The sequence below is a fragment of the Sceloporus occidentalis genome, unplaced genomic scaffold, assembly GCF_023333645.1.
Source record: "Sceloporus occidentalis isolate IW3139 unplaced genomic scaffold, rSceOcc1.0.p SCAF_5, whole genome shotgun sequence".
In the NCBI taxonomy this organism is placed as follows: Eukaryota; Metazoa; Chordata; class Lepidosauria; order Squamata; family Phrynosomatidae; genus Sceloporus; species Sceloporus occidentalis.
The window spans coordinates 92,162,971-92,181,272 of NW_028316985.1; the positions used below are offsets into that span (position 1 = coordinate 92,162,971).

General features: G+C 38.0%; 1 protein-coding gene across 9 annotated transcripts in view; it reads right to left on the reverse strand.

The window, feature by feature from the left end:
* The window catches only part of SLIT2 (slit guidance ligand 2), a 260,613-nt gene that overhangs the window by 7,729 nt on the left and 234,582 nt on the right, over nt 1-18,302 (reverse strand). For 6 of the 9 annotated variants that reach the window (XM_089524738.1, XM_089524737.1, XM_089524746.1 and 3 more), the window contains 5 exons: nt 15,250-15,276; nt 9,744-9,837; nt 5,913-6,050; nt 5,584-5,824; nt 4,336-4,466 (listed from right to left, as the gene is read on the reverse strand). In XM_089524738.1, coding sequence (XP_089380864.1) covers nt 4,336-4,466; nt 5,584-5,824; nt 5,913-6,050; nt 9,744-9,837; nt 15,250-15,276 — 631 coding nt within the window. The remainder of the gene's footprint in view (nt 1-4,335; nt 4,467-5,583; nt 5,825-5,912; nt 6,051-9,743; nt 9,838-15,249; nt 15,277-18,302) is intronic. The other 3 variants (XM_089524744.1, XM_089524741.1, XM_089524739.1) reach the window with 1 other exon arrangement.

The window sequence follows — 18,302 nt, forward strand, 5'->3', positions numbered from 1 at the left end:
AAGGACCATTTAGTCCCATCTCCTGTCATGCAGAAATACACAACTAAAGCACTCATATGAGATGGCCATCCAACTTCTATTTAAAGAACTCCAAAGAAGGAGAGTCCACCACTCTCTAATGCCACTTATTCCTCTGGTGAACAGTCTTGACAACTCGTCAACCAGTGTCTGCATCTTCTTTTTCCATATGTGCCCCCAATGAAGTCATGAGGACATCACCTGGATGCACCCTCACACACTCTTCATTGATTAAAAGCACCCCGAAATGGAGGTGTGACTCAATTTTAAGGATAATTTGGTCCTTCAGACCTTTTTGGAACTTGAACCTGTCTGGTCACTCCTAGTTTTGAAAAAAAAAAAAAAAGAAAAGAAATGTGTGGGTACAGCCATGGGGCTTGAAAATCAGGCAACTGCAGCCCCCAAACCTCCAGGGCTGCTCACTCCTGCCTTAGTGTCTCTAATCACCAACTCTGAAATGGGTTTTTGTGCTTCTACCAAGTGCATCAAGTTGTCTCATACAGGGAGCAACTGAAAGAGACATGAATGCAGGTGCTTCTGTCCTCTACAGGTGGAAAGGTTCCATCATTGCATGTGTGTCCCAAAACCACTGTGGATCATGAGACTGAAAAATCCCCTCCAATGTCCATTGTGCTGAAAGATGTGATAATATGGATGCTACAAGTGGGGAAGGAGCCTTAGAAGTTCCAGTGCTGACACAAAATCTCTTCACCAGGAGAGAAATGAGCCAGTATAAGGCTGAGTGGGAAGAGCCGGGCCAAATCGCTACTCAGACGTGAAGGTTACTCAGATTGCCTTGGATTAGTCACTCTTACCTTTCAACCTAACCAAAGCCTGCTGTAAGGACAGAATTTGGAGGGGGGAGTATAGGCTCTCAACTTAAGCTCTTTGAAGGAAAGTTGAAATATTAAATCATTCAACCAGTCAGATCAAAGAAGAGGAAGGAACTTAATATTCAGTTTTCAAAGTTGACTAGTAAAAGAAAGAAAATAGATGGTTGTGGTGGATTAAAAGAGTTGGAATGTATAAAGGCAGAAATAATGGAGAGCCTTTGTTGCTTATTGTTTCCCAGAAAATAGCTGGCAGAAGCAAACACTAAAATATAAATCCAAGAGCAATAATCCCTGAGTCCTTCCAGTTCTTCAGATACAAGGATCTAGTTTCAATCTCTTCTAGATTTGTAAAGGGAAAAAAGCAACTTAAATATACACACATATCTTAATTCCCTTTTGTGCTTTAATATTTATTTCAATTCTTTTGTATGCAGTAATCCTGTTTTTATTCAGTGTGATTAAATTCATGCATGTGGAAAATAATACATTGGTTGCACAAATTATGGTAGTTTTTCAGAACTATAAACAAAGCATCATAAAGAGGAACAGAGTATTTTAAAGTGCTTTCTTAGAGGAATATTAAAACTCGGCCTTGTATAGAAAATGCTGAATTTTACAGGGATAATTTTTCCTTGGAATTCATACAAATCTACTAACATCTGGGTCTCTTGATATTATTGCCTAGCAGAGTGAAACATTATTTCCTTGAGAATGATTTTAGTATTTTTATCCCATTTTGACATTTGAGATGAATTAGTTGAATATCTTATTTTAAATAAGCAGACAGCAGTTCCCAATATTTCCATAATAGCAGGTAAACTGCTCATCCCTAAGATAAACATATGTGATAACAGAAAGATTGTCAGATCCTTTTGTCTCACCCATCCCTATCTCAACAGGGTGAGCAGATCGCTCATGCGCGCCAACCTCTGTCCTCATCTCATGGCTCCAAATGTTAGGTGCATTATTTGGCCCATGTTGTGGCACAGTGGTTTAAGCATTGGACTACAAGTGGAGTTCAGGGATGGAATCCCTGCTTGGCCATAGAAACCCAGTAGGTGAGCTTGGACAACTCACACACACACTAGCCCTCAGAAAACCCTCTGACAGGGTCACCTTAGGGTCCCAAAAGTTGGAAACAACTTGAAGGTACACAGCAACAATATCTCAGAAGGTGGAAGGGAAATCATCTTGTTTATCATGTTGATTAGTGCAGATCCTGTTGCCTAAATGTCTCCAGTGAAGGAGCAAACTCTTGGTGGAGATTCTTGAGACTTGTGAAGATATTTACTCTTTGCACCATGAGTCTGGAGGCTGGAACACTGGGTCGAAATTAATCAGATGAAATTCAACACAGCTTCTAAGGCAGTTTGTTCCAATGCTGAATACTATAAGGAAGTTTCTCCTCATGTTTAGCCAAAATCTGTTTCCTAGCAATTTCTTCCATTGCTTCTCATCCTGCTTTTTCTGGAGAAGGCTGCTCCATCTTCTGTGTGGCAGTTCTTCAGACATTTGGTGACCACTGTGTCATGTCATGGGTCCCCTTGACTTTCTCCTTCTCTGGGATAAACATACTTATCTCTGAACAATTCCTTATAGAATTTTATCATTTTTACCCATTTATCTGTATCATTAAAAATGTTTATGAAAAAAAGAAAGAAAGAAAAGAAACAGCAAAGAGTCTTTTGGCCTCTTAATGACTAACAAGTTTTATTTGCCATAAACTTTCATGGACACAAACTCACTTTATCAGATGTATCAGACAGAGTCCATGGAACTCATGTCAGATAAACCTTATTAGTTTTTAAAGTGCCACAAGACTCTTTGTTGTCTGTCTTAAAATGTAGGCTGACTATTTCATAACAGATTGGAACTGTAAATGTGATCTAAAAACTAGGTCCTTTTCAAATGTACAGTCGGCCCTTCTTATACATGGATTTTTTATACATCGATTCAAGCATCCACGTTTTGAAAATGTTCCAAAAAAGTATAAATTTCAAATATCAAACCTTGATTTTCCATTTTTTATAAGGGACACCATTTTGCTATGTCATTATATTTAATGGGACTTGAGCATACACAGATTTTGTTGTACACGGGGGATCTTGGAACCAAACCCCAGCATATAACAAGGGTCCACCGTACTACTGTCATACCAGGTATTCCACCCTATACTTCTTCTGCTTCTTTTTCTTCTTTTGGTACTTAAATGTGAGACATTATATTTACCTCTTCTGAATTTAATCTGATTAATTTCTGGCATGTTCCAACCTTCAGACTCACGGTGCAAAGGGTAAACATCTTCACAAGTCAAAAAAGTCTCCACCAAGAGGATCCCATTTTGTACTGGCTGCCTTTTGTCAGCAAGGCTGCCATGCAGGGGAGGCATGGTGGGAAAATTCCAAGCTAAGCAGACATGTATGGTCTCCAAGCTTGAGCTGGTAAAGGCACCACCAAGGACTGTGAGGAATTCAAATGATGGATGGAAAGCACATTCACTGTTATTTTAGATTGTAAGCCTGAGGGCAGGGAACCGTCTATTATCCCCTCTGTTGTAAGCCACCTGGATTCCCAGTGATTGGGCGGCATAATAATAATAATAATAATAATAATAATAATAATAATAATTCATTGTCTGCTTGAAAAATGGGGTTTCCAACACTTGGGAAACACAGGTATAATAATACAGTGATGAGAATTTTGTGCAGTTTTCATCTGCACATTCAAAAGTGTTTTAGGTAATTGTTCTCTGCAGTAATGCACTGTTTTGTGTGTGCAGAAATGGTGCTTTTGTGCAAAATGATGGTTTTGCACAAAGAAGTGTTTCTAGAAACTGTTCTTTTGCATGTGTGTGTTTTGTGTGTGCGTGAAAAACATGTTTTTCATGCAAAATATTCCCCACTGTTTTGAGACACACATGGACTTTTGTTAAAAATTGTGAAGAAAAACATGGTTTCTTCACACAGTAAACACTTAAAATATGATGTTTGTTCTGTGCAAAAAAGGTAACTAGAAACATACTTCTTTGATTGCAAAATGATTTTTCTGTGCAAAAACAGCCAGTTCAGGAAACTGGTTCAGGATATAATGTTCTGGGAAACACAGATACATAACGATTTCTGAGTGTTTTTAGTGTCTCATTTGAAAGTTATTTGGGACAAATAATGAAATCACTTACAGTGAAGGCAAAGATCCTTTCACAATGTGGCTGACAAAAACAAAATCTAGAAAAAGTGCTGCCTGAGTAGGTACAAGGACAGCACGAACTACAAAGCCAAGGTAACAATTTCATTTAGCATCAGTTTTAATTGATAAGTAGACTGCCTATGCTGTCAAATTTCACTTCCATGGAGGTTGACATTACACTTTCAAACAACTTATCATTTGAAATACTTTATGCTGTCGATTTATATTTAGGAGAAACCATCAGTGGATAGATTCCCTTCAAACTACAGAATCCCTTCAGCCTTGTTTATTGGCTCACCTATAGATGGCAGATGCTGGATATGATCCTGTATCATAACTGACTCTTACTCGTCCACGGTACAGCTCCACTGCTATATGATCTCTGTCACCTTTATATAGTAGAATTCCACTATCTTCATCTGTGGCAATCTTGTAATACATTTTTAAAAAACTGTTAGAAGACAATGTCACTAAACAAACACGTTTTATTTCAAAGAAAGTTATTACAACCAACTAAACAACCAGGTTATTTAATAAATAATTTTTAAAATAAATTACCGTATATACTCAAATTTAAGTCAACCTCATGTATAAGCCGAGGGCAGGTTTGGGGGCTAAAATTATGGATTTTGATATGAGCCATGTATAAATTGAGGGTAAAACTTAGGGGCATGTGACAAAGGATCTACAGGATGAGGCAAAGGAAAATAATGCCAAAAAAGCTTAACAAAATTGCAGCAGGCATAACTGTTGTGCTTCCACTAAAGGCTGGATGGATGGAAAAGCAGAAGGGTTCGGTGTTTTCCGGACAGATTGCACTTCTGCCTTTTACTAAGGGATGGCTCCCTTTTTATAAGAGTTAAAGTACAGTACTTACATTGACTCATGGATTAGCCGGTTCAGTTTTTTTTGGGTCAATTTTTTGACTAAAATTTCTAGATTTATACATGAGTATATACAGTAACCTAAAATATTTCTTCTCATCAGTACAAGCAAATGTTATTTAAATAGCATTTTTCTCTAACCTTCAGAGTCACAGCTTTACTTCACCATACTGGCAGCCCCAAGTTTGCCATAAAGTTTGCCACAAAGTACACTTAGGGAATGGATTCCTGAAAAGCATAACCTTTCCTCACACCCATTGCCTGTTTCCTGAATATCCACATGCAAATGCTTCAAACCACCTTCATACGGCAAACATATTTAGGAAAACATAGATGGGGAAAAGCAGCTAGGAAGACACAGCTGAAGAAGAAAAACAGCAGGGGAAGAAGCGGGTAGAGCCTTTCACCTATGCCACATTTTTTCTGAACATGCTCTCCCCTACCCACACCATTATTCTTTGCAGTGGAGAACAACTGACAAAGATTATGTTATTTGACCTATGCTGGTTACCAAATAGTTAATTTGGCTGTAAATACTGTTGTCAATTTAAACATGTATCCACTGCTGTCAGAAAAAAGGATGGATCCCACAGAATATAGTACTGATTTACACTAAAACATGCACTTTAGGACCAGCTTATTTTAGAATCCCTTGCCCATACCTGGAGAGTGATATTAGTCTGAGGACGAATCTTTGCTGCGGGAATTTGCAAGTAGGATTCTTTGTTCACAAAGTTAATACTGACCAGCTTTTCACATTTATCACCCTGGTAACCTGACAGGCACTGGCAGACTGGATCATTGGCTTTGATGATGCACTGGGCTCCGTTCTGACACTCATAATTATCACATGGGCTGGTACGAGGCAAGACCATTGGTGGTGAAAACTCACAGAAAAGCCCACTAGATGCAAAGACACAATTATATGAAATTAATTATTCTTCAGTTGTGCTAACAGGTACTTTGCCATTTCCTTCTTAATTGCTCTCACCTGTATCCTTCAGGGCATATGCAAGTATAACCATTTACTGCGTCAGTACACTGTGCTCCATTTTTACACTTGTTGTCTTGGCAGTCATCATAGTCAATATCACAATGTTCTCCAATATAGCCAGGTGTGCAATTGCATCTATAGAGTGAAAAAAATATACAGGTAAAAGTAAGTCCCTACAAAGGAGCAGCAGGCTTGTGGGAAAAATTGGTTGAAACTGAAAAGATAGAAAAGATATAAGGAGCAATGCTGGTTATGAAAGAAAATGTGAAATTTCAAGTTACATTGTATTGTACTTTTTTAAAAAGCACTTCAGAGAGCTTTGTGTTGAAAACTGATATATTGATTAAAACGTAGATTTGCATGAAAGACCACAATTTAATGTCTGCAAGTTTTGTCTTGTTCGCTTTTCTGACTGATTATATGACATTATATCAAACATTCAGGCTGCACATCTCGAGGGCTCCCATAAATCATTCTGACAACTCTCTTTGCAACTGTAATCACACAAATACTTCTTTTTCAAAATTAGGAAATATATGAACATTAGCTAGAAATCCAGACAAATATTCCAATTTTTTGCTTACAGTCATGTACTTTAAAACAACAACTAAAGAATTAGTACAGTCCACATAAATTCATATGATCATGAATGCATTTTCCATCTAACAAAGGTGAAACATTATCCAAGTTTTAGTTTGGGTGTTTTTAGCACACATATAAAGATTATTTTGTCCAAGTTAGTATTCAGAAGGTATTCAGATTTTCAGAAAAAAGTTCAAGAAGAAAAACTATATTCTATCCTTGTGGAAACAAAGTCTTAAGTCAGACAACTGACTGGACACTAGGTCACTACTGCCTGCAAAGCAACCCTTCTGAATTGTGTCAGTTGCAAGGCTAAAGGAGTGTTTGGCTTTTAGGCTTCTTGACACCTTTGGGCTCACTGACCAGCCTCCAATGATCTCCAAATAGGCTTGCTAAATTTAAAGAGATTACCAGTTAGTGCTGGAAGGTGGTGGTGCATTTCCACATTTCCTTGTCTTACAAGTCTTATAAGTCTGCAAACTGTGTACTCTAGAGACAGTATTTCCTATGCAGATATAGTAATCACCAAGTTACCTACTTCTTTTCTGTTAAAATCATTGATAGGGACAGCATAGTTTTGAAAGATTCAAAAACTGTGTGCTAGCAAAGAGAACGTAGCACCACCTATCATTAGTTGTATTTTTTAAAATACAGTCTGCATTCTTGATGAGTTTTTCAAAAGCACAGATATTTCATTATTCAGCTATTGTCCAGGATGTCACGTATGGTCTCTTTTTGGCTGGGGAGAGGAGACTTTGTTCTGATCCAAAGATTTGTTTATGTTTTTGAGATTTTTGAACAAACTTCCTGTATCGGGGACTGAGTGAGTTCTCCATATCAAAAAGCTGCTAAAAACTCATATCCTCTGCCTAACTATGAGGTTGTGTAAAATGTCAAAAAGTAAATAAAGTACAATAAAAATCTGAACATGTCATTCATTATGTAATGAAAAGAAAAGCATATTAAAAAGAAGGAAAAATTCAAATATAGTTTCAGAATCATGACCCTTTACATCATTTACTTTAAAGTCTATGCATTTAAGAACTACTACATATAGGCAGTGTTTAAATTAACATGTTATCTGAAATAACAATAAATGATACAGCAAGTTTTTTTCATAGAGTCATGTGATTATAACACCACAAGAGAACAGATACTGAGAAGACTTAACAAGCTCTATTTGAACAGTCCTTTTCACATGAGAAACTAGAACATGAATGTCTCTGTTAGCTACGTTTTCCCCTACACTTCCAGCAGCTCACCCCAGCAGCTCCTCCCAGCAGCTCTCCAAGAACCAAGGCCAAAAAATCTACAGTGGATTGGCTTCTGCACTGATGGCAATCTTCCCAAACGAACAGGATTCTAAATTGTGCAGTTGTAGGAGTAATAATAGGTTGCAGACTTTTCCTTCTGACATGTGGAAGGTTTCAGGTACAACCCATCAGAAACACAGTCAAGGTGGCAGGATCAACAAATGTGTCTCTACTCCCCTTCCAGACATGAAGAGGAATGCAAGACAGAACTGTGTGAAAAAGTCTACTATTTTCCAGAAAAATCAATATGAGAATTATGTTTCAGAAAAGCAGTTTTATTGCACCCACTGTTCGGGTATCCTCTAGCCTTATTTGGAAACTATAGAATTTTTGGGATTTAGATATAGCAGTTAGTATCATTTAATTGCCTGTCTTTTACTACCTCGTTACTTCCTGTCCCTACATGGCCAAGAAGGGGAATCGCCTCTACCTGCATTGAGATCTTGCCAGATCATCTAAACTGACAACGGAAGTAACATCTGAGACAAAATGTAGGCCTGTAACTCTGACATTATCACTGTTCATCTCCTACATGATTTTTAACATCTTTGTGTGATGAAGAAGCTTGAAGCTCTGAAAGCTTGCATGATGTATTTTGTACTTTTTAGTTTTCCCAATAAAGTTCTGTTTTGAGCATTTTGGATTTTGTTGTATTTAGTATCAAGCTGATGCAAGCAGCTTCATCAGAAGAATTAGGATGAGGGTGATACACATACCTTGCTCCTACCCTTATCCCTTTTCGCTAGTTCCTTCAAATTCTGCCCTAGATGGCTGGGAAACCCACAGGGACAAAATTATGGGTGCCACAGAAGGTTAAAGGCAAGAAAAGGAAATTTGTTTTGTTATACTAGCAGTATAACACAAATCCATTGTTGGATCCTGGATCAATAAACTTCTCTTTGAGGCAAGCTTTACAAGTTACAGACCTTAGACCAAATACATACTACAAATACACTGTGAAATGCCAATGGCTGATGACAGCTTTTGTTTTTGCAGACAGCAAAGTCAGAAGCTATACGGTGAGTTTTGTTTCATTTGGTTATTCAATAATTCTGCAGGGCTATATTTTTCCTCCCCACCATCACTACAAGCATCAATATTATCACTTCTGGTTTTCTACTTCTACCTCTGTCCACCTGTAATGCTTCAAAGAGAACCAAACATTAAGAACAAGAACAAAAAGAAGCCATGCACAACAAAAAGCTAGTGCCACTAAATGGGTGTATGTTCTGCTGTTCCTATGCATACATGAATTAATAAATTAAAATGCTGATTTAAAAAAGGTAGCTGGTATTTAAAAGTACTTAGTATGACAACCCACAATTGGTCTGATGTAGTTTTGGCACAACGAAACCTAGTACACAAAACAGGTGCATATCAGAGCAGCAGGCTTCCTAAATCTACTCATCTAAAGTCCATTAAAAACCACTTTTCAAGTGTGCATACTAATTAATGATAATAAGGATGTCAGTTAATTAAAGATTAGCCTTCCTGGTGATGAACCTCCTTATTATATAATTGTTCCCAATGTGTCTTGCTAATAACCCATTTTGTAATTGCAGCTTCATAATCCAGTTTTAATTTAAGGCAATTATTCACTTCCTAGTCCAAGTAACTGAAAGGATTTTGTGTGGATTGTCACAGAGGATAAAAATGCTCCATTTGTCATTGTCCATACTTAATCCACAGCGCTAGAAAACTGGTCACTCAACAGAGAATCTTCATGTTATTACATGGGGCTTTATACAAACCAAAGTATGTGTGTGTGGGGGGGGAGGAGATGTATTGAGCCATCATTCTGTGATCATAACTCCTGTGAATCAGTACTGACAGCACAATTCACCTCCGTGAAAACAAAGCTTGCCGCCATTCTAGAGGACAAAGCAGTGATTACAAACACAGACACAATGGACTATAAGGGTACAGGACTTACTTGTATCCTTTGGGTGTCAGGATGCATTTTGAGTCATGCTGGCAGGGGTTTAGTTCTTGGGCACAGAAATCCAGCTTTTCTTCACATAGCTCACCTGTATCAAAGTACATCAAATCAGCATAAGCAGACCATCATAGAACTTGAGAAACAAAACAGGCCAATGTTTATAAAAAACAAGGCAGCAAGATTCAGACATTCAGGACTGCCCCCCCAAAAAAATTTCATTAGCAGACTGACATACCCATTCACTTAAATGTTCCCTGTAGTGTATAGATGTCCCTAGATTTCTCTTACTGATAAGTAACAATTCATTAAAATGTTATATTATTATACAGCGGACGTTTTAAGATGGTTAAATACAGTTGACACAGCATCATGGCTAAAAGGACTTGCTTCTCTCCCACTCACAATAATATTCAGTACATTGCATTTTAACTCTGTAATGCTGCAAAGAGATTCCAGTTCTTCTATGCAAAATAGAAACATATAACATGTGAACCCACAGAGGCTCCTTTCAACCTTTACTTAGTAGCACTTAAACTACTTTTCCATGCCACTTCAATAAAATGTGTGTGTGTGTGTGTGTGTGCGCACATTCAAGTTACCTATTGACTTAAAGGCACCCCATGATTTCATATAGTTTTCTTAGGCAAAGAATAGTTAGAGGTGATTTTGCTATTTCCTTTCTCTGAAAAAATAGCCTACAACATCCCATATTCATCAGCGGCTGCCCATCCAGGACTGGTTCTGCTCAGCTTACAAGATCAGACAGGATCCAGTGCCTTTAGGCTTTCCCAGTAAAATATATACAGTATATAGGAAATGCGTATCTGGCCCAAATGATGGAATGATGTGTAGCCAAGAAGAAAGATGTTACTTCATAAGGAGAACTATAAATATGGGTATCATCCACATTGCTCCAGGATTCACATATTAATGCAGCAGTGTAGGAAACAGCCACGGGGAGAAAATAGCTGTCATCAGGCTTTTTCAGTAGATCTAAGGCTGGCCTTTACCTATGGCCAACAAAAGACATGGTCTCCTTATGAAATATTTATATAACTGCTGGGCCTTCCCTCTTTTGAAAATGAATACTGCTCCACTAGTTTGCACTGAAACTGGATAAGGGTTGGCAGTGAGTAAGAGATGCATGCCTGTTTCCTGCTTTGACACTTTTAGGCTCAGGACAGAAGCAAGTATATCCCATCAATGATTTGCCATTTTTTCTCACTTATCTTTTATTTAATCCACCTTTGTTGCTCCTTCTTCTTCTTTTTTTTTTTTTTGCTGCATTCCCCCCCCCCCTTTCCATGTCTCCCTCAAGTTCCACCTCTATGCTTTAGTGACCACAAAGAAATCCTTCATGTTGAAATATGTAATTGCTATAGCCACACTTAAAAATTATAGCTCGGTTTGGTAACACTAAGCCAGTTAGTGCTAATATCTTTTCACTAGGGAAAACTCTCACTCTCAGGTAAACTAATTACAAACGTCTTCTTGCTGTTGTCATCTTCAGCAGAAACTGTAGCTTAAAACTAGTGTCAAAGATAGTAAGACATTAACCAAGATTGATTAGACCAGATCCCAGAATTGTGGAGCAAGTTGCATGTGTACAACTGAGGTTTTACTTTGCTTTTCTTCAACAGCAGACTCCATTTTACCTAACAAACCTCTTTCTGAACTTCTTCTTGGAATTTCAGAAGAGGCTTGTAATATAACTTGAGAATCTGCAGTGCAAAGGGACAAAGATACAAAGAAAACTACAGACACACACAATATCTTTGGAGCACTTACAATAGCTCTTTTCATCTTGTCCATCCTTTTCAGACCCAAACGTGAACTCTCTCTTAAGTTAAGTAATAATATACAGCTGGCCCTCTGTATCAATGGATTCAAGCATCCACAACTTGAAAATATTGAGAGGGGAGGGGGGAATATAAATGCCAAAAAAGCAAACCTTGATTTTGCTATTTTATGTAAGACACACCATTTTACAATGCTATTGTATTTAATGGGACATGAGCATACACAGGGAGTCCTGGAACCAAACCTCAGCAGATACCAAGGCACACTGTGTAGAGAGTAGGAATATAAATCCATAACTGTTTTGTTCTTGCATAAGAGGATGAATTATTGGAATAGAAAATGAATATTCTTGTGCATTATTCACTGTGTATTTGAATGCTCTAAAGTATTGCAGAGCAATTGCAGTACAGAAAAAAAAACCTATTTTTGCACAAACCTGTTTTCTTTGCAGGAAACCCATATTCTACACAGAAAACAGGATTCTGCACAATGTGCTAAAAAAAATTCTACAGAATAATTTTTCCACAATGCTTCAGAATGTTGGATACAAAGAGAAAACTGTACAAAAATGTGTAGGGGTCTGTTTATTCTTCCCAATGAGTTTTCCTGACATTGGGAAATCTGTTTTTTGACCTGGAGTTGAATAATTACGGATATTTTCCCATTCCCAATAGAGGGGGCAGGCAGGCAGGTAGATAGGTAAATGAGGCCCAAAAAAGTAAAAAAAGATCACTCAAACAACAAATGTACTGACCCATCCTCACAGCACTCACCCATCCTCCAAAAGTTTGGAAAAAGAAAATTTCCAATAAAGTAGGACTTAATAGCAACTGAAATGATCTATAAGATTACAGATCTTGGTTGTTCTAAGATATTGCCTAGAATTTTGAATTCTGGAGTCCTCAATATGCTCATGTGTAATATGTAAAGAGCCTTTCTTGCCCCTAAATCGAGGTGTCCACTTTGTGGCTCTGCAGATGTTGCTTGACTGCAATTTACCACGATCCCTTACCACTGACTACTCCATCTAGAACAGATGTGAGCTGAGTCCAACATCTGGGGACCACAAATAGCCAACCCTTGCCCCAAATTAACAGATGGAAGATGTTAGTGAACAGATGATGTTAAATAAATATTGTATATACTTGTGTATAGCTGACCTCATGTATAAGTCAAGGGCAGGTTTTGGAGCCAAAATCATGGATCCGGATATGACCCATTGATAAGTTGCAGATAAAACGTAGGGGCATATAACAATGGATATAAAGGATGATGCAAAGTAAAAAGAACTTACAAAATTCTGGCAGGAATAACTGTTTGTGCATCCTCTAATGGCAGGATCAATGGGGAGGAAACTACAGTAAATGATACTTGTGTGGTGTGTGTGTGGCAACCAGGCATGCATAGGGTTAAGAAAATGCATCCACATGTATTCTCATGGCACTCCTTTGAGGGCAAACGCCAAAGAGTAACCACTGACACCATTTTCCCACCTATACACTGAGAAAAGGCAAAATTATCACTATGGCAAAGAGAGTAGCAGGGGTCAGTAAGTACTTCTTTTGGGTTCTCCCAGGATGAAGTGGGCTCTTTCCTTCCAGCACTCTACTCAAAGAAGGGGATGATTCCATTTTTTTAAAGTAAGAGCTTAGGTACAGTACTTACATTTACCTGTGGGTAAGTCCACAAGGTTTTTGGAGTCAATTTATGACTAAAATTTCTAGACTTATACACAAGTATATATAGTAAATTAATTCAAGACAAGTCTACTGGTTGGTAACCCCAGTTATCTTGTGTGAAGTGGCATGCCTATCCCTGAAACTGTACATAACTGGGCCTGAGGGGTGGCAGTCTTTTGAACCATAATTTGCTTCATGAAAAGCAAATGGCAGTAGCAGTACTTTACAAAGTCGTAAGATGCTGCTATATTATGGATATAATTGTCTACCTATTCCTATCCATGCTCTACTCTAAGGATGGGTTAATGAAATTTTCTTTACAAGGGGTTGTTCTTACATTTAACTCGGAAGCAGCAGTTTGTAGCTGTAATTTCTTTCCTGGTGAATAAAGTGTAGTGAGAATATATTGAAATGGTCCTGCTATCAGTTATATTATCTCTCTACTTAGTTTAATGGCATCCAATTCAAAGTGTTAGCCTTTCAACCCCTGCAGGTCACCTGTCCTTACTGTCCCCTCATCAATTGAAATCTTCTAGTCAAGCCTATAGTCAATTTGTCAGAACTAGAACAGATATGTCAAACCTGATGCCCTTTCATTCCTCTAGTCCCTCATGAATGCCCATAAAAGCTGGGGTTTATGGGGAATGTGGTTCAAATAATTTCAGGATGTCAGGGTGGAGAAGGCTCTTTAGGAGCTTCATCCTGTTCCATGTGCCCAATGGGAATTGGTATAAGGCCTGCCTTGTGACTTGATGTATAAGCTAAAGGAAGGGCAGGCAACTGTTGCAGGTCAGGAATGTGGACTTTAATGGCTTCACACCTTTAAAAAAAATCTCTTTTCGGGGGGCAATTTTGCCATATTTTTAAAAACTCGGAGATGTTTTTTTCCTCTCTAAAGGAGGTGACCCAGGAGACAACTTGAAGGTGTTTTTTCTTCCTCTTTGAATTCAAAACATTTAGGTATCTAGGAGCTGCCTGTTACTCACAAACCATACTCTCTCCATCGCCAGGCTAAAGGCTTCATCTCACAGGTGTCTTTTCAAAGCTATTGGGTGAGGAAACTATTCAGAAAAAGGTTTGTACCCAATATAGAATGCTTAATAATGGTTTTACCTTGCTTATAAATGAATACCTTGTATTCATTAATACCTGTAGTAATGAAAACTAATGAAAACTACTTTAACTTGGGAAAAGCACATACAGCTAAGTTTACCAGTGACCATATGGTACTGCTTTCAGATGTTTAATTTTAATTTTCAAACAATATGTTAAGGCCATCATCTGAAATAACACTTAGCACTTCAGGGTGTTTAAAGCTTCTCCCGTATGTTAACTTCAGTAACCCTTACCGTAATACTGAAAGGTAGGGATTAGTGCCACAACTTATTTCAAGTCACGTTCATTTCTTGTATGAAAAGGTCAACACCCAAATCAAATTCGGATTGAGAGATTACTTCTTGCAACTTTGGGAACTTGTGAGTAGGCATCATTTCAACTGGGGACTTCCAGTGTTTGCCAGGGAATATGATTTCTTTCTAACTGTTTGCTTGAGTGATTCACAAGTGTGTTATTTCAGGAAGGAAATCAATAACAACATGTAATTGGATAACAACAACAGTTTCACTTTACTAGTGAAAAATGTGCTGGTAACTGATCCACTGTAACAAAGAAAATTTCTGTAAAAAATAATCTATTGCTACTTTAATTTTATACCCTATAAACAGTGAAGCACGACTAGCCCCCAAATAAATAATTTTAGTTGCCTTTACTGTCATAATGACAGATTTATCAATGCATACTATCAATACATATATTCAAGTCCATATACAAATCTGATATTTTTGAAACCATTTGTCCTTGGATATTAAAATCCCTATGTTGAACCTTAACAGCAAACATGAGCATTAAATGAACAGAATCAATGAAATCATTTTGGAAGAGTGCCCTATATCTAAAAAGAAAATGAAGTGACAGGGAAAAAGTAATCTCAGGTAATGAAAAAGGCTTAAAAGGCGACTAACCTTTTTCCACTTCATTCAGATTAGCAGCTTGCAGTGACAAAGACAGAAGAGACAAAGAGACAAAGAGACTTTTACATTGTACTGAAACAGCATAGCACAAGTAAATTAATGCACAGTTAACAGCAGCAGAAAAAGCTAAGTTGATGTAGCAGAAGTGAAGCAAGCCTTCCAGTTTTATCTAGAGCAGAGCAAAACAAAAAAGGACTATGCACCACTGCTGGCATAGAAAGAGCTTTACTAGACTAAAGATGTTCATGTTCTTAACGGCAGATGATAATGAGCAGCAAGAAAAATGACCACATAATCTACAGAATGTACACTTAATGGTCCCAACATTCAGAAGATTTAGGATTGGTTAGAAATGTGAATTCATTAAGGCAGAGCTTCATAGTAAATATTCTTCGGGGGAGTCGGAAATGTTTCTCATTTTCAATTATTTTATTTGTTCTGCTCATAACTACTTCTCATGGGTTCTTAATTAAGGTATGTAAAAATTCACAGAGTAATGACATATTGGTATTTATCATATTATTCTTGACAATCCTGATGTATAATTCTGTCTGCTAGTAAAAAAAGATAGTTTTTAAAAAATCTGCAGGATTTTTAAACACACAGATGATTTTTTTTTTTAATTAAGTGGTTTAAACTGGAAATTCTTATCACAGCCTTGTATATTCCCCTCTAGAGGGCAATGGTGTTTTCCACAAGCAGAACAAGAATCTGCCAAATCTGTACAGTTAAAATTGCAATGCAAGGAACCTAATTTCTTAAATCTTATACATATATATCATTCCCAGTAGCTCTCCATCAAAGTAATTCTGAGTTTGGAAGTACTCATTGCACATAATAATACTGCCCTTAACAAATTACATTTTGAGATAAAGAGAGCACAAAGGCCCCTTTACCAAACAGTGAAATAATTTGGCAGCCTGACAGCTTGAGAAGGGGTTTAAGTAATTATTTGTTGCATTGATCGCTATTTTGTGAGTGGAAGAAGTGTCTGCTATTTTCCATTCATTGGTGAATATTCCTCCCCTCCTTCTTAAAAAAATCTTAAAACAAGGTGTTTTGAGCTGGAACTGGTTGCAATTTTAGGCTTCCCCAAGACTTTGGTACTAAAGACTACTTGCAGAATTGAAGTACATTGATGTGGCCCATTTTCTGTCATCGTAGCTATGGGAATAGTATAGGTAGGCTGGCAACAGGGAAGTTTATTTCCCCCCATCTGTTCCAAACCTTGAACTGCTAGGCTCAAGTGAAACTCTTTAGCAAGGCCTGTTAAATTCAAACATATGCATTCAATGCTATTAAAAATGATACTAAGAATAGCTCTTGAAACCTATCTGCCTCATGGCAGAAATCATGCTCTCTGCAGAAGGCTACTGCTCAGAGGAGTGCACAACACTCTTCACTCCATGATGTTGCATTGCTTAGTCACAAGCCACATCGGGACGTATGGCTTGAAACTGCCAGCCATGCTTCCTGGTGTGGCTTGAGACTCAGGAGATTATCACACAGGGATGGGATAGGGATGGGATTGCTTCCCCATCCTTATCCCATCTGTGACCCGAGTGAAAGTGATAGCAGGCTGACAAGTGCTTCCAGCCGTCACGGTAATAATGGGTTCTTCAGTTATTACAAAAGACTGGAAATGACAGCTGAAAGCACTTTTCAGCTGGCTTTCATGTGAAAGTGATTTGCGTGATCACTTTCACTTCCCAAATGGCTGAATGGCAGCTTTAGGATATTTGTGAGTGAAAGTGATTTGCGTGATCACTTTCTCTGGAGCTTCCCTGCAAGGTCAATGCCAGGTCATGTGTGAAAGTCCTTCCGGGGATCGGATGGAAAGAACGGGACAGAGATAGGACAAATGACAGGACAGTGATGCCCTGTCCCTCATGTGATAATCTCCTGAGTGATGTGGTCTGTCATGTTGCTCGTCCATTCCAGAAGAGCTCAGTACAGATATTGTTAGACTGCAGTAGCACACCAGAAAGGGTAATTTGCTCCTGGAAGTGGGACTCTTGTTTTAAAGTAATGCTTTAAAAAATAGAGAGAAGAAATAAAACATTCCTCCTGCTCCTGCAAATATCAGCCAATGCAGTGAATAACATAATGAATAATACAGCAAGGGCCAAAACAGAATGCAGAAATAATCCATCTTGAGACCACTTTAACTGTCCTGGCTCAGTGCTAAGGAATTATGGGAACTGTAGTTTGTTGTGGCACCAGAGCTCTCTAACAGAGAAGGCTCAATGCCTCAGAAAACCACAGTTCTCAGATTCCCTAGCATTGAGCCAGGGCAGTTGAAACAGTCTCAAAATGGATCATTTCTGCAGTCTGTTTTGGCCTCAAGTTCCAGAATTTCCCCAATAAGTAATATAAATGATACTTATTTAGTTTAAGAAGTAGCAAAAGAAATTATTTTTAAAAAATGTACTTAATTTTTTAAAAAATAAAATAAAATATATGTATTAAAAATATAAAATTCCAAACCCTGGTTCAGCTTTAGCAATACAAGAACAGGCAGTCCCCACTAATTCCCCCCTTTAAAGATCTTGAGATCTTCCATCCATATGGTGGGTGAAAGAAACAATTATGCACTTCAATCAGTAGCCACAAGCACAAGAAACCCAAGTTGCTCTTGTACTGCCCTGGCATCAGTGTGGATGTGGAATGATCACTTTGCACTTATTTTGTTCCTTTCCCAACATGACTGAAAAGATAGTTTCAAAGAGAAGGGAAGGATCCCTGGAGTGACAAAGTGGAGGGCCTAGAGCTAATGGTCCCTGACTAATCTAGATCCCCACAATATACCTTTATGGAAATAAGAGTCTTAGTAACAAATGTAACACCAAGCTACAGATACTTGCCCTGAGTATGACTACTGAATTATTTTCTCTCCCATTCTTTTTGCTATAATGACTTTCCATATGTATACGGTGCTTCTAAAAATAAAAGCCATGAGAACAAAATGAAACGAAACACACAATCCAGTTTTAAATCACTGTGACCAGCAAACCTGACTGCTCCAATTCAATAGGAAAGTAATC